The sequence below is a fragment of the Trachypithecus francoisi genome, unplaced genomic scaffold (assembly GCF_009764315.1).
Source record: "Trachypithecus francoisi isolate TF-2019V2 unplaced genomic scaffold, Tfra_2.0 Lachesis_group6, whole genome shotgun sequence".
NCBI lineage: Eukaryota > Metazoa > Chordata > Mammalia > Primates > Cercopithecidae > Trachypithecus > Trachypithecus francoisi.
In genome coordinates, this window is record NW_022681471.1 from 25,443,722 (window position 1) to 25,457,258 (window position 13,537).

The window sequence follows — 13,537 nt, forward strand, 5'->3', positions numbered from 1 at the left end:
GGCGCCTGTAGTCCCAGCTACTCGGGAGGCTGAGGCAGGAGAATGGCGTAAACCCGGAGGCGGAGCTTGCAGTGAGCTGAGATCCGGCCACTGCACTCCAGCCTGGGCGACTGCGAGACTCCGTCTCAAAAAAAAAAAAAATAAAAATAAAAATAAAAATAAAACAGATATATACAGGACACTAGGTAAAGCAGAGAAACTGAAAACTGCAAATTCAGAAACATATTATCATATGCTTCGCTTGACCCAAGTACTTGGAATCCACAGCCACAACTGAGTAGTTGCTGACCTGTTTATCCCGAAGAGTTAAGCAGGAACTAAATAAAAGCACTACAGTTGATTCCTGGTTTATTTATTTAGCCTCTGCTTCTTAGGTGTGTGATTGTGCTTCCACTTAACTTTTACAATGAGGATTGAAGTCATCTACATTCCGCCCGAAGCTTACTCTCAAAACAAAGGGAGGCCTAGTCACACGAACAGCCTCAATGACTCTGGACATTCCCATGCAAAACTGATTAAGTGTCATCAATGCAACAGAGCTAGTGTTTGGGGGAGGCGGACATGGGAAAAACACTTAAAAACATAAACCCCTAATTTCTTAAAAGTAAAAAAAAGCCCCTTGCCACAAAAAAGATGCCATGTTAAAGTTTTATTAAGTTTCAATACAAAACATTCCAAAAAGTGAAAAGCGATCTATAATACCCAAGTTCTACGTTCAACTATCAGGTAAACAAGGAAAACATTTTCTGTATCGTTTTACAACCAGTATAAACCCAGAAGAATCAAGATCTGATTCTTTCTCCACACGTCTGCTAGGTCAGTAAACTATCAAACAGGTAACTGGTCATTTTAACATACTCCTTGCTTTGAACTTAATATTCCTATTTAGTACAATCTCTATATCCTATACTATCTTAAAGATATCTAAATATCTTAATATTTAGGATATCTCAAGAGCCAAAGGTCCTCACAGAAGCTGTAACCCAAGTAATCATAAGAGTATATAGAAGGTTTGGACTGAGACAGCTATGGAAGTGCAAAAACCACATAAATTTGGTCATTAACCTTGTAGTCTTGTGATTAGTAGTAGGTTGTCAAATGAGAGTTAAAAATGTGGTACTATCGCCAGTTGCAAATGTTCCAAACAAGACAGTGCCATAACTACATGACAAAAAAAAAAAAAAAAAATCATAGAAGTTGGGTTAGTTCCTCTAATCTAACAACTCAAGTCTGTTTCCTTTGAGAACATTATACTATTGGCTCTAGTCTCCAAACCAATAAACTGAAACTCGTTTCCAAGACTGGGAGGTAAAGTAGGCTTATAAAACAATACAGCAAAAGAAAGCCAAGTGGCCTATATGTTTCCAGTGTGCTTGCCATCTTAACATGGTTACTTTCCAGATGTCACTCATAAGTTTTATTCTACAACTAAACTGTTTGTGGGTAAGTCACCACCAAAAAATGTTTCACTTTCTGACAGACACTTCACTAAATAGAGCTACCACTTATATCCATCATTTTTATAATTCAACTTAAGTTCTAAATTGAAGAGTTGTCCCCATGACTTTAGCTAAACAAAATGAAAGCCAAAGCTGTAAAATCTATGTAAAGAACCACAAGAACTTCCTGACTACCTCCACTTACCAATTTCCTTAATTACTTCCCCTTTTCCATTTGGCCAATTACTTGCTTTAAGTAACTACCACTCAATCCCTAGTTATGAGTGTTAATCAACACTGATGCCTTCCTCAGATCCACAGGAACCCCTGAAGGCAAAATCTATTGCCTGCACCAAACCAATTCTGACAGCACTGCTTATGCAACTGTAGTGACTTATTGACAATCAGCCGCCTTCTGCTTCAACAACTCTGTAAAATGAAAAACACATGGGATCCTGTTACATAGTATTTGTTTTACTGTGAAGTACTTCCCCCCAAACTATCATTTAAATATATTTTTTGTTGTTTTAGCTAAAAATAAAATTGCTTTAAAAAGCAAGCTCTGGGCAGGCACAGTGGCTGATGCCTGTAATCCCAACACTGGGAAGCTGAGACAGGCAGATCACTCAAAGTCAGGAGTTCGAGACCAGCCTGGCCAACACAGTGAAACCCTGTCTCTACAAAAAGTACAAAGATTAGCCGGGCACGGTAGTGCACACCCGTAGTCCCAGCTACTTGGGAATCTGAGAGGCAGGAGAATCGCTTGAACCTGGGCGGCACTGAGTTGAGATCATGCCACAGGGAGAAGCCATCTCAAAAAAAAAAAGCAAGCAAGCCGGATACAGTGACTCACGCCTATAATCTCAGCACACTGGGAGACCGAGGCAGGCGGATCACCTGAGGTTAGGGGTTCAAGACCAACCTGGCCAACAGTGAAACCCCATCTCTACTGAAAAATACAAAAAAATAGCCGGACACAGTGGCAGGCACCTGTAATCCCAGCTACCTGGAAGGCCAAGGCAGGAAAATCGCTTGAACCTAGGAAGCAGATTGCAGTGAGCTGAGATCACGCCATTGCACTCTAGCCTGGGCAACAAGTGCAAAACTGTCTCAGAAAGGAAAAAAAAACAACACGCAAGCTTTAAAAATCAACCACAGACGGCCGAGCTTGGTAGCTCACGCCTGTAATCCCAGCACTTTGGGAGGCGAGGCAGGCGGATCACAAGGTCAGGAGATTGAGACCATCCTGCCTAACACGGTAAAACCGCGTCTCTACTAAAAATACAAGAAATTAGCCGGGCATGGCGGCGTGCACCTGTAGTCCCAGCTGCTGGGGGGCTGAGGCAGGAGAATCTCTTGAACCCAGGAGGCAGAGCTTGCAGTGAGCCGAGATTGCCACTGCACTCCAGCCTGGGCAACAGAGCAAGACTCTGTCTTAAAAAAAAAAAAAAATTGGTAACATTAAAATTACATACTATGTCATCATTATGTCAAAATTATGTTAATCAAACAGGGAACTTGCAGCCACAGTTGCATCATTAACTCCACATTTAATTTGTATTGTGGCTGTGCAAATGAGCAGGCACTAACTAGTAACAATGAGAGTATATCCTTTTACAAAATGCACTGATCAAACTTTTTTCCTCCTCTTGAGACAGGGTCTTGCTCTGTCAGCCAGGCTGGAGTGCAATGGCGTGATCTCGGCTAACTGCAACCTCTGCCTCCTGGGTTCAAGCTATTCTCCTGCCTCAGCCTCCCGAGTAGCTGGGATTACAGGCAAATACCACCACTCCCAGTTTTTGTTTTTTTTTTTTTTTTAGTAGAGATGAGGTTTCACCATGTTTGCCAGACTGGTTTCTAACTCCTGACCTCGTGGTCTGCCCGCCTTGGCCTCCCAAAGTCCTGGAATTAAAGGCATGAGCCACGGCGCCCGGCCAAGCAAACTTCTTACGTGTGTACTTCCTGTTGAGAATGCTTGCATATGAAGAGCTATTAGCAAGCTTTACGGGTTCAAAAAGTAGCTAAGAATAATCGCACGAATGAGCCCGACTCATGAAAATGTAACCTCACTCTATATTCACCGTGAAATGTGCAGACATTACACATTAAAGCACTTAATTTCATCAATTCCAAGCAGTGTTTTTACAGATGAAATGAGGACCACAGTAACTGCCAATGTCACAGCTAAACTAAGTGGTAGTTACACAGCATTTAAACCTTCAAAGGCCACTGCTTTCAACGCTTACCTTAGCATTTGATTTCTCTTACTGCCAGCTTTATCTACTGTGAATCAATCAGCACTCCACGACCATAATGAACATAATCATCAACCTGCAAAAGTTAAATAAATGAAAACTAGTTATCTCTCTTAAGGAAATTCTTTAAAACTTGCCTATTACTGCCCTCTTTTCCAGAGAGAAAAGGCAAGTTCAGACTTGCAGCTTAATATACTTCATGTTCTACTACTTCTCTTAAGTGGTGGAAGATTCACTGGCTCGGGATGGACTGGAATGGCTTAAATGGTTAAGTTGCATGGCTTATGGATTGTCATTCTGTTCCAATGGTGCACTGCCACGTTAAATCCATAAGTTGAACGAACAAAACTTATTTGAAGGAATAAGTGCAGTATAAGGATTTTTAGTTGGAGGTCTTCAAGTTTACTATATTCAAGAGCATCTTTTTCAACTTCATGGCTGGACCTGGGTCATGCTGCCTCAGGTTTTGCTTTTTAAAGACCACTTGCAATAGATTTTCTCCATACAGTGTAGTTTCATAGAACTAAAAACAAGTCAGGCATCCAACTAAATGTCAAGTTTGCAATGGCTTACAGGGGTAAAAAGGGGGACCCCAAACTTAAGCCATTTCCTATATTGACTAAAAGACTAATTTGAAAAAAATGTTAAAACATATGAAGCATGTTTAAAGGTCTTCATCAAAAATGGACTTTGAAAAAAATACCCCCTCCCAAGCCCCAGATCGCCATTGGTAAACAACAGCTTTATTAATAAAGCCTTTAAGTGTCACACATGCTTAAAAAAAAAAAAAAAAAAAAATCCAAGTGTTGAATTGGAAGACTTCTAATATGCTATTGAATATTTCTTTTCTCCAAAAGTTTTTTTTTAATCTAGAAGGCATTTCCATTGCCTTGAGGTACAGTATGTTCACTGTACTATGAGGAAGGTAAGTGTTCAATTTCGACTTAGACGGAAAAACTAGTTTGCTTTGCTTACCATCTTTGCTGTTTCACAGGCATTTGATGCTTTAAATCTGATGTGGAATGCTGATAGATTCACTTTTTAGAAGTCATAAGCCTTTAGGAAGTTGGAGATAACTTCATTGCTTATCTATTTTCTCCTTTGCAATCAAGCTGTTCCTTTAAAAGTGAGACACTACAGAGTTGCAAAAATTTGAAACAGTAAGAGCAAGCACCTTTGCAGCTTCATGGTTGGTTTTGGCCAAACTTTTTATTTAGTATTCTGTAGTTGTTTAACACACACTTAAATGGTCTTACTGGGGGAGGGGAAAGGGGAGGTTCTTGCAGATTCCCAAGGAAATGTGAGAAAGGCAAAATGGCCAGCATTATCCATTTGCTTTTTTGGGTTTACTGGGTGAATAGCACTTTCCTTACATAGGCATGTGATTTCAGGTTTTTCATACTGAGAACATTGAGATTTCAGTTGGAAGACACCCTGAAATCTTATAAGTAGCATACCCCAACCACCCTCTAGTAGCTAGCTTGTTTGTATAGGTAGATGATTCATCTCTCCATTTTAGATGGCTAGATGTTTTGTGGAAGATCTTAGAATTGCTTGCCTCATTTAGGGAAAAATCAAGATAGGAAGTGGCCTTTAGGGATACTTTTACTTGGAAAGTTGCAACACTAGTACAAGTCTTAACACATTAACATTTGCTTGTTGAAAAGCAATGTCATAAAGTCAAATAAAATTAAACATGTTTTACTTTTTGCCTCACAAGAACATAAAAATTATGGAGGGGAACTTAACAGGGAATTTAAAAAATGTAACACAATTTTTCCTTTTAGTAGTCCTTGGGTAGTTATGACAGAATAGTTTCCACTTTTTGTTTCTTTGAACTGGGATTTTGGTCCAAAGTTTTGTTTGTTTCTAGTATCTGCTTCTGCCTCCCCCTCTATCAGATCGGCTTCCTCCACGGCCACCACCTCGTGGTGCTCCACGGCTTGAACTGCTGTATGAATCACGTGGTGGAGGATAGCCTCGATCCATAGGAGGAGGAATGCCACGTTCCTGTCTGCCAACACGTTCACGGCCACTTGAGTAGATCTCATTCCTGCTTGAGTAACTGTCGCGACCGCCACCATAGCCATCCCGAGAGCTGCTGTAATCATCATATCTGCTGCTTCCACCATATGATGGCGGGGGCCCTCGTGTAGGTGGAGCACTACGTGAGTTACCTGCAGGGTCAATGGTCAGGTAATATGGCAACACTATAAATTGTATATATACAACATTTTAAATCTGAATTTACAGAATTCTTGTATTAAAAGTTTACTTTCTCAACTGGGTGGGAGGTTTTAAACTCTGCCATTGCTGGCCATAAACAGGGATTTGCTCATCTGCTGAGATATGGAAATGGATTCATTTTAATGTTTGTTTGAAAAGACTGAAGACGGTGTGTATTTCAAGAGGATATTCCAGAGAGCTTGTTATTTTATAGTAGACACTCAGCCACTTTCCAGTGATAAGTTGCAATTTTGAACTGTAGAACTTGCCTTCATATTGCAATGGTAAATATTTGATCTTGTTAATAAAATTTTTAAATTGTATTTTCACTGTTGGGGGAAAACACATAAGGCTGCCAATTTAAGCAAGCAAAATCCCCTCCAAAGCAAGCAAACAGCCTCAAAAGAAACTTAGAAAAACAAAAAAAGCCCCTCACAAAACTAGGAAAAGCCCAGCTGATAAAGTTACCCCTTTAAAAGCAAGCAAACATCCCTTTAAAAAGCAAGCACCACGCAGCCTAAAAAACTGGCTCACGAACCTAAAAACTCAAGCTGGTGATACTCAAGACCCTTAACCAGTATCTTACCATAACTCTCATATGAATCTCTGTAGGAACCTCCACTTGGATGATCTGAATAGTCACGATCACGACCATATCCATCTCTATCGCTAAATTAAAGAGAAACCTTTAAGTCCCAGAGCATCAACTTTTATAGCAACTTTTCTTACATGCAAGCCACAGAAGCAAAGTCACTTACCTATAGCCTCTTGATGGATAGTCATCACGTGAACTGGAATGACCATAATCACGGTAAGTATAATCTCGTGGTGGTGGTGCATAATCTCTAGTATCACGAGAACTTGGGTAATCTCTGCTTGAATAGCTACAAAAACAAAAGTTTTGGTTCATGCTTTTGATAAGCTTTCCTTCAACTTTAATCATTAATTTAAAAAGCTGCAATTTTCTATTACCTGTCTTTAGTAGAATACCCATCATCTCTTGGGGACAAATAAACATCTCTACGAGAGGGCAGTGGCTCCCTTCGAGGTGGACCTCCGTAACTATCTCTTCCACGTGATACAGGAGCTTAAGGAAAAATAACATTTTTTTTAAACACAGAGAAAGAAGTTAAAACGTGAACTTACATTCAGGCTATGAAAACGAGACTGACTTCAAAGATGACATTACGGAGGCTAGATCATCTAATTTTTTCTAGAATTTCCCATTCACATTTTAAAATTTTTCAGTGCTAATTCCATTTATCTAGATCACCTAGAACACATGACCACAAGTTTTTTTTTTTTTTTGAGATGAGTCTCGCTCTGTCACCCAGGCTGGAGTGCAGTCGCGTGATCTCAGCTCACTGCAACCTCCACCTTCTGGGTTCAAGTGATTCTCCTGCCTCAGTCTCCAGAGTAGCTGGGATTACAGGCACCCGCCACCGTGCCCGGCTAATTTTTGTATTTTTAGTAGAGACAGAGTTTCACCATGTTGGCCAGACTAGCCTCAAACTCCGGGCCTCGTGATCCACCCACCTCGGCCTCCCAAATTGCCAAGATTACAGGTGTGAGCCACCGCGCCCAGACTCCACGAATAAAGGTTTTTGTGTGTGTGTGTTTTTTTTTTTGTTTTGAGACGGAGTCTCTCTGTTGCCAGGCTGGAGTGCAGTGGCATGATCTCGGTTCCCTGCAACCTCCGCTTCCCAGGTTCCAGCAATTCTCCTGCCTCAGCCTCCCAAGTAGCGGGGATTACAGGCACCCACCCTATGCCCAGCTACGTTTTGTATTTTTTTAGTAGAGACGGGGTTTCACCACGTTGGCCAAGACGGTCTCAATCTCTTGCCTTGGCCTCCCAAAATACTAGGATTACAGGCATGAGACACCACACCCGGCCAATTAAACTTTTAAGCATCATTCACCTCTCAATTCTTTGTGTTACGGTAGTAGCACAGATTGTCATTCATGGAACATTTACCTCTCCCTCCCATTCCACTGCTACTGCGAACTGGTCCTGAAGGTGCAGATCTCTTGGGAGGAGGACCCCCACTTCTTGGTGGTGGTCCTCTTTTTACTGGGAGTGGTCCCCTGGAAGAACTCATGTTAAAATTCATGGAATATCCACCGTCATCTACATCAAGAATAGAGAAGAAAAATATTACTACTCACAAGAATCAAGATATGAGAGTTTTCTTTTTTTGATACGGAGTCTCGCTCTGTCGCCCAGGCTGGAGTGCAGTGGCTTGATCTCAGCTCACTGTAACCTCCGCCTCCTGGGTTCAAGCAATTCTCCTGCCTCAGCTTCCCGAGTAGCTGGGATTACAGATGTGTGCCACCATGCCCAGGTAATTTCTTGTATTTAGTAGATACACGATTTCACCATGCTGGCCAGGCTGGTCTCGAACTTGACCTTGTGATCCACCTGCCTCGGCCTCCCAAAGTGCTGGGATTGCAGGTGTGAACCACCAGACTCGGTCACTATAAAATTTCCTTTGCTTCATCAAGAATATGACCATTAGGCCAGGCACAATGGCTCACACCTGTAATCCCAGCACTTTGAGCGGCCGAGGCAGGCAGGTCACCTGAGATCAGGAGTTCAAGACCAGCGTAACATGGTGAAATCCTGTCTCTACTAAAAATACAAAAATCCAGGTGTGGTGGTGCATGCCTGTAATCCCAGCTACTCGGGAGGCTGAGGCAGGACAATCACTTAAACCTGGGAGGCAGAGGTTGTTGTGAGCCAAGATCGTGCCACTGCACTCCAGCCTGCGCAACAAGAGCTAAACTCTGTCTCCCAAAAACAAACAAACAAACAAAAATGACCATTATTAATTTGGGTAGTCTAGTTTCACTTGTACTTGATGGAACATGCAGTGCAGTCATATAGACTGGGGAAGTAAGAACTGAAGGTAGTCTTAAACTTTTTTTTTTTTTTTGGAGAAGGAGTCTCACTCTGTTCCCCCAGGCTGGAGTACAGTGACACAGTCTCGGCTCACTGCAACCTCCGCCTCCCAAGTTCAAGTGATTCTTCTGCCTCAGCTTCCCAAGTAGCTGGGATTGTAAGCACCCGCCACCATGCCCAGCTAACTTTAAAAAATAAAAAGGGCCGGGCACAGTGGCTCAAGCCTGTAATCCCAGCACTTTGGGAGGCTGAGGCGGGCAGATCACGACGTCAGGAGATCGAGACCATTCTGGCTAACACGGTGAAACCCTGTCTCTACTAAAAAATATTAAAAAACTGGCTGGGTGAGGTGGCGGGCGCCTGTGGTCCCAGCTACTCAGGAGGCTGAGGCAGGAGAATGGCTTAAACCCAGGAGGTGGAGCTTGCAGTGAGTGGAGATCCGGCCACCGCACTCCAGCCTGGGTGACAGAGCGAGACTCCGTCTCAAAAAAAAAAAAAAAAAAAAAAAAAAAAACAAAATAAAAATGATTTCATTTTCAGGTCCAACACCTTGGCTTATCATTTTTAAATGCCTTTCTACAGAGTAAATTACTTGGACAAGAAGTAACACTGTCCACGGTTTAACACTATAATCTCACATGCTTCCCATGCTTTCAATTGGCAATCACTTTGTCAATTTCAAAAGTTGGCACCTCTCCTCAAGCACTTAACCAAAGCATCCACTTGGTGTGAGCCTGCAGTCCCTAACTTACACACCAAACCCGAGGTCCACGCAAGTTATTACCATGTGTCCTCCCCGTGAGGGAGGTCCCCTGGTTCCTCACTTCCTCCTCTCCACCTCTAAGACCTCTTGGAGGGCCTCTACTTCTTGGAGGTGGAGCGGTCCACGTCTACCACTTTCAAATGACGGTTTGGTGGTTGCTCCACTTTGATGGCTTTTCCATCTAACGACTAAAAAAAAAAGATACGGTTAAATCAAGATTTAAAATAATTTGCACATCTACTATGTACTAAGACACTAACAGGTCCTTCAAAATGCAGTTATGGATAAGAGTTGCTCATTAATTAGTCTAAGAAAAAACACTGCAAATATAGCCAGTTAAATGGGACTTTTCCACTTAAAATTCTTAATACTTAAAAATGATACTGATGATCTGGATTGAAACATAAGGTGAATCCACTGCATTACTGTATGGTAAAATTTAAAACAAGGCCAAGTAGGTATCAGCTTGTTAACAAAACTAAAAGCCAAGTTATCAAAATATGGCTTATGGATCTCAAGACAAAATGTATCATGTTGGCTAGGCGCCGTGGCTCACACCTGTAATCCCAGTACTTTGGGAGGCTGAGGCGGTGGATCACCTGAAATCAGGAGTTAGAGACCAGCCTGGCCAACATGGTGAAACCCGTCTCTACCAAAAATACAAAATTATCCGGGTGTGGTCGCGCGTGCCTGTAATCCCAGCTACTCGGGAGGCTGAGGCAGAATAATCATTTAGAACTCGGGAGGCAGAGGTTGCAGTGGGCAGATCACACCATTGCACTCCAGCCTAGGCGACAGAGGGAGACTACCAAGAAAAAAAAAAAGGTATCACATAATGTCATAATTATTCTGAACTGAGAGAATGTTAACAGCGTAAGATATAACTCACTACTAGATTTGGTTCTGCAATTACAGAATACTCTTTGGAACGGGATCACAAACAGGATGAGTCCCAGACAGGTATATACTGAAAAACGACGAAAACTCAAAAGCTGCCTTAGACCAGACTTGGGCAACTACATGTTATGTTATGCACTAATAACAGGTTATCATCCATTGTGTAGACAATCTCACCTTTCCATTCATGTCTCTGGCTGCATCCTTGGCATCTGCTGGGCTTTCAAAGGTGACAAAAGCAAATCCTCTTGATTTGTTGGTTTCCCGGTCTTTCATCAAGAGTACTAAAAAGTAGTTTTCAGAAAAATAAAGTGTTACCCTAGTTCAAATGAAATAACCAAAGTAAATGTGTAAACAGAAAGCTCAGAACTTCTTAGAGGACAAAATACATATTATCATGTCAGATGATCAATGCAATCAAATTCATCATAGCTTATATTTTAATTATAATAGCCCAGCCTGTACTGCCAGACAACTCACCTTCCACTATACGTCCATATTTGCCAAATACTGCTTCAAGAGCTTTCTCATTTGTTTCCGTATTAAGCCCACCAATGAAGAGCTTTCCTGGACGATCTGCTTCAACCATTTTTTTTCTTTGCCGGTGAGTCTGTTGAAAAGGAATAGTATTACCTCACTGCAAAAAGTTCCTCAAGTTTATTGGACACTTTTACTTTGGCACATTTTTCATATTTTCCACTAAAACCATTGTTCCTTAATAACTAAAGAAAAGGATAACAAGCTAAGCCTCAGTCACAGTAGGAAGCAATTTGAATTAAGTAGATTAGTAACAGTGCAATTTACATAAAACTGGTTAAAAGGGCCAGTTTAACTTTTACCACTACCCTTGATCACCCATAGCTGTTCTTAAGCACAGCTGCTTAACATCTGAAAAACCAACTTCCAGCTCTAGTTCTGTTGCCTTTGAAAGATTCAATTACTCATCACGCCCTTCCTAACGATGGGGTTTTAAAAGACTCCCAAGGTCACAGGCCAGGCACAGGACTTTAACACCAAGCCCTCTTCCAACGTCGTCTTTTCCTATTTAGAATTCCCTACTAAATCCAAGGAGAAATGTGAAGTTTGAGCCAAGTTATGCCGCCTCTTCTTCACCGGCCCCCGCCCTACCTAAAATTCTACTATCCAGCCAAAAAGATAAAAACAAATTGTCAACCTCGTTTCCTATTAAGTAACGGAACGCGGACGCACACACCAACACTCGACACTCCGTGACTGCAGCGGAACCTAATTGAAACTCGTCATTAAAAACCGCGTGTAAAAGACAAAATGGCGACACTTGGATTCAACCCAGAACCACCGACACTGGTCAGGGTACTAACTTTTACCACCAACATTGGCTGGGAACATTCAGAGGGCTTCTTCTCCGGGGCCGCCAATGAATACGTAGCCCGCAGCCCGCATGGAATTCCACATGCCCATCATTAGCGCCAGCGCCATACCAATGCAGGTATCGCGGTGGTGCGGTCGCTCCTCGCCCCGCTCCAGCCTACAAAGCCCCGACCTCCGCTACCAACTCCCGCAGGCGGCAGCCAAACTTTCTCGAGAGGCATACAACCAAACGGGCCCCCTCATTTGTTTTCCCTCGACCCCTTCAGCTTTATTTAAATAGGTCGGAACCTTTGGGTTCTTAAAATGGCGCCCGCCACCCCCATCTCCAGGGAGATATAATCCCCAGTCCTAACACGGCGAGAGTATCACGAAAAACAGACTGAGGAAAGGAGACACGTACCGGAGGGGTGACAATGGGTTCAAGCTCCAACGAGCTCGCCGACAGGGGCCTCCTAGCAGCTCAGCACCAGTGGCGGCTGCCGGGTCGGAGGACCAAACCGCGAAGCCGCTAGCACTACTGCGCAACGAGGGCGAACAAAGGAGACAGCAAACTTTATACTGCCCGGGAACGAGGCTGAAGGACCCGGATGGAAACGGAGCTTAGAATTTGAAACGCAAAGGGAGGGGGGAAGTAGTTCCCAGTCTCCCCATTGGCTGCCTCCTCTGTCACTCACTCTTCTCTCCTCCCTTTTTCCCGGGCCCTCCGTGTTGGTCGGCGGACCTTTCTAACCGTTTTCCCTACCCCCACCCGTTCTTTCCAACGCGCTTTTTTTGCTTTGCTCTAAAATGGTGCACAGGCTTGATTTAATAAAGAACTGAAATTATTGAGCGCCTGGTGGGCCGGGCACAATGCAAAACTTTACTTTTACTTTTCCATTAACTCTTCTAATTGTCAAAATGTGATAAGGGAAGATACTCCTACTATACCAATTTTGCAGAAACGGAAAACAAAGAAGTTTTGGCAATATAATATATTTTCAAAAAATTGTCTTTAACAAGTGTTTTTAGTGGGTGTGGGCATTTCTGATAAATACATGTAAATTTCAGATGAGTGAAAAAATACAAAACAGTATGCAGATAGTTCATTCACATAGAACAAATTACTGAGCACCTTGTAAATAGTGGGCTCTGGGCTAGGCCAGGAGGATACAACCCCAGGGAAAGACAAGAGTCAGGCCTGTGGGTAAGGGTGCCGGATTTAAGAAATGAAAATACGAGGCCGGGCGCGGTGGCTCACGACTCCCAGCACTTTGTGAGGCCGAGGCCGGTGGATCACGAGGTCAGGAGATGGAGACCATCCTGGCTAACACGGTGAAACCCCGTCTCTTTTTAAAAATACAAGAAATTACCCAGGCGTGGTGGCACGCGCCTGTAGTCGCAGCTACTCGGGAGGCTGAGGCAGGAGAATCGCTTGAAACCGGGAGGCGGAGGTTGCAGTGAGCCAAGACTGCGCCACCGCACTTCAGCCTGGGCAGGCGACAGAGCGAGACTCCGTCTCAAAGGAAAAAGAAAATGCGGGACGCTAATTTATTCTGCGAAGCTGTTAAAAATAAATAAATAAAACTATGGAACGCGGCCGGGCGCGGTGGCTCACGCCTGTAATCCCAGCACTTTGGGAGGCCGAGGCGGGCAGATTGCCTGAGCTCAGGGGTTTGAGACCAGCCTGAGCAACATGGTGAAACCCCGTCTCTACTAAAATAAAAATTAA

At 43.1% G+C, this 13,537-nt stretch overlaps 1 protein-coding gene and 1 non-coding gene across 2 annotated transcripts; both read right to left on the reverse strand.

Moving 5' to 3' along the window:
• Positions 1-634: 634 nt before the first annotated feature.
• On the reverse strand, positions 635-12,415 carry RBMX (RNA binding motif protein X-linked). Its single transcript, XM_033201825.1, is given in 14 exon segments — positions 635-1,868; positions 3,686-5,871; positions 6,507-6,589; positions 6,679-6,804; positions 6,893-7,007; positions 7,896-8,048; position 9,128; positions 9,604-9,649; positions 9,651-9,699; positions 9,702-9,737; positions 9,740-9,770; positions 10,657-10,763; positions 10,960-11,089; positions 12,230-12,415. Coding segments are annotated over 12 exon segments (1,164 nt in total). The 5' UTR covers positions 11,069-11,089; positions 12,230-12,415; the 3' UTR covers positions 635-1,868; positions 3,686-5,563.
• On the reverse strand, positions 10,839-10,912 carry LOC117078650. Its single transcript, XR_004435088.1, has one exon. It is a non-coding gene; the product is annotated as a small nucleolar RNA SNORD61 (small nucleolar RNA).
• Positions 12,416-13,537: the final 1,122 nt, after the last annotated feature.